The sequence below is a fragment of the Priapulus caudatus genome, unplaced genomic scaffold, assembly GCF_000485595.1.
Source record: "Priapulus caudatus unplaced genomic scaffold, Priapulus_caudatus-5.0.1 Scaffold1510, whole genome shotgun sequence".
NCBI lineage: Eukaryota > Metazoa > Priapulida > Priapulimorpha > Priapulimorphida > Priapulidae > Priapulus > Priapulus caudatus.
In genome coordinates, this window is record NW_014578571.1 from 58038 (window position 1) to 60497 (window position 2460).

At 55.6% G+C, this 2460-nt stretch overlaps 1 protein-coding gene across 1 annotated transcript in view; it reads right to left on the reverse strand.

Annotated features, from left to right (window-relative positions):
• The window catches only part of LOC106816858 (N-acetylglucosamine-1-phosphotransferase subunits alpha/beta-like), a 14568-nt gene that overhangs the window by 7761 nt on the left and 4347 nt on the right, over positions 1 to 2460 (reverse strand). Inside the window, exons 6-9 of the mRNA XM_014821501.1 lie at positions 1780 to 2163; positions 1284 to 1456; positions 757 to 953; positions 71 to 223 (exon numbers count right to left, since the gene is read on the reverse strand). Of these exons, the coding sequence (XP_014676987.1) occupies positions 71 to 223; positions 757 to 953; positions 1284 to 1456; positions 1780 to 2163 (907 nt within the window). The remainder of the gene's footprint in view (positions 1 to 70; positions 224 to 756; positions 954 to 1283; positions 1457 to 1779; positions 2164 to 2460) is intronic.

Below are 2460 nucleotides of genomic sequence, written 5' to 3' on the forward strand. Positions count from 1 at the left end.
AGAGAGAGAGAGAGAGAGAGAGAGAGAGAGAGAGAGAGATAGCAAGAAAGACACTAGGTGGGTCACCCACCTCGTCTTGTCCGTGTCGAACATGGCAAACAGTTCCTCCGTCGTCATCGTCTGTTTCTCACTCATCAGGAAGTAGAAGTAGGAGAAGGAGAACTGCATGTCGTTCGGACTGCGTATCCTGTGTCGCGAAGTCTCGTCCCACTCCGCCGGAAACCTGCGAAAGTCGCGGTCTGTCATCAGGACTTGCTCCCGGCACACTCTGTTAGCGTGACTTACTACAGCGACCCACACAGCAGATGTGCTAGCCTGCCTTCCCTCGCCACACCCACACTCGCCTCGCCTCACGTAACCTCACTTCACATGAAACTCATCTCATAGGACACTCACCTAACTCTGAATTTTGTGACCTTCGACACCGACCCCCACGCATGACCTTCGACACCGACCCCCACGCGTGACCTTCGACACCGACCCCCACAACCGACCCCCACGCGTGACCTTCGACACCGACCCCCACGCGTGACCTTCAACACCGACCCCCATGCGTGACCTTCAACACCAACCCCCACACGTGAACTTCGATACCGACCCCCACGCGTGACCTTCGACACCGACCCCCACGTGTGACCTTCGACACCGACCCCCACGCGTGACCTTCAACACCAGCCCCCACGCGTGACCTTCGACACCGACCCCCACGCGTGACCTTAGAAACAACGGCCCCTGCGCGCGACCTTGGACACCGACCTCGCGTGCAGGGCGTCCATGACGGCGACGTCGATCATGTGAGGCATGTGCGCGGGCACCTTGCGCGCCTCGTAGCCGTAATGGCGCGAGTAGAGCTTGTTGACGAATCGCAGCGAGTCGGCGAACGTGTCGAGCGTGCGTCGCCCGCGCCGCGCCGCCGTCTCGTAACCACGCAGCGCGCGCCGCCGCCCACTCTCCTGCAGACGAGAGAAGCACACGCGAGATGTAAGCGATAGAGGGAGGATGTTGTATGAGAAGGAAGGTCAGCAGAAAGGTACTTAGCAAAAATGAGAGAATTTTCGGAGTGATAGAGAATCCATTTGAAGATGTTTGTGCAAGTTCTGCAAGGGACGATAAAAAGAAAATTGTTAGGTAATAAAAAATATTTTACGGGGAAAATGCTATATTTGAAGAGCAAAGTACAATACAAGCAAGTACATACAATGCAAAGTAACAAAGTAAATACAGCCAAAATAGATGGCCCTGCTTTCATTTCATCTCGTTTAACGATTACGCATCACAGTCACCTCGATGAGATCCTGAAAGACTCCCTGCCGCTCCCAGGGTAGGTTTCCCATCTCCTGCACATCCACGCCCGATGCACCAGTGATACCCTGCAGACGCCTTGCCCCTACTTGCCTGCCTTCTCCATCTTTAGCTGCCCCCACCTGCTCATCTTTGGCAACAATTCCTGCAGATTCTGTTGAAGATGATAAAAATTTCTGTCAAATGAGACGATAGAACGACATGACATCCAGTACGTGAAATTGCATTCCAAAAATAAAAATAAAAATTTAAATGCGAGACCACTTGCTTTGCACTTCATCGTCATCCTGTTTCTTATATTTCCATACTTACCATATCCATTCTTCATCATGGATAATGCTATTAATTAACTAATTAATTAACTAATTAATAATACACATAACAATACATTCGTTAATCCGCATGTCTCCGGTCGGATCGCGCATCGTTCCCATCTCACGATTGTCCGTAACCGCGTCTGGGGGGGGGGGGACCTACCACGTTTAACTCTCGCCGGTTTCCTCTCCCTCATCTTCCCCGCCGCTGCCGCGTCCTTCCTCTCCTTCTTCTTCGCCGCCGCCTTCTCCTTCTGCGCGTTGACCTTCTCCTGCTGTTCGCCGAGAATCCTCATCTGCTCGTGAAGTTTCTCCGCCTGCCTCCGTGCCACGTCTTGGTCCTCTCCCCCGCCCCCGCCCCCGCCCCCACCGACGGGCGGTGGCGCCTCCTGGTGCTCGGCAGCCTTACGATCGGCATTGCCGGACTTCGCTTCGCGCGCCGGCGGGAGATCTGCGTTCGCGACCGGGGCGTCGCGTGATTTAGACTGCTGCCGCGGCTGCTGCGGCGACGGCGTCTGCGCCGCGGCTGGCTGCGGCTGCCGTTGCCCTGGCGACCGTGGCAGCTGCTGCTGCTTCTGCTGCTGTTGTCCCTGCTGTTGCTGCTGCTGGGGTGGCTGTTGCTGCTGCTTCTGCTGCTGTTGTCCCTGTTGTTGCTGTTGCTGCTGCTGTGGTAGCTGTTGCTGCGGCTGTTGTTGCTGTTGCTGCTGCTGTGGTGGCTGTTGCTGCTGCTGTTGTTGCTGTTGCTGCGGCTGTGGTAGCTGTTGCTGCTGCTGTGGTGGCTGTTGCTGCTGCTGTTGTTGCTGTTGCTGCGGCTGTGGTAGCTGTTGCTGCTGCTGTGGTGGCT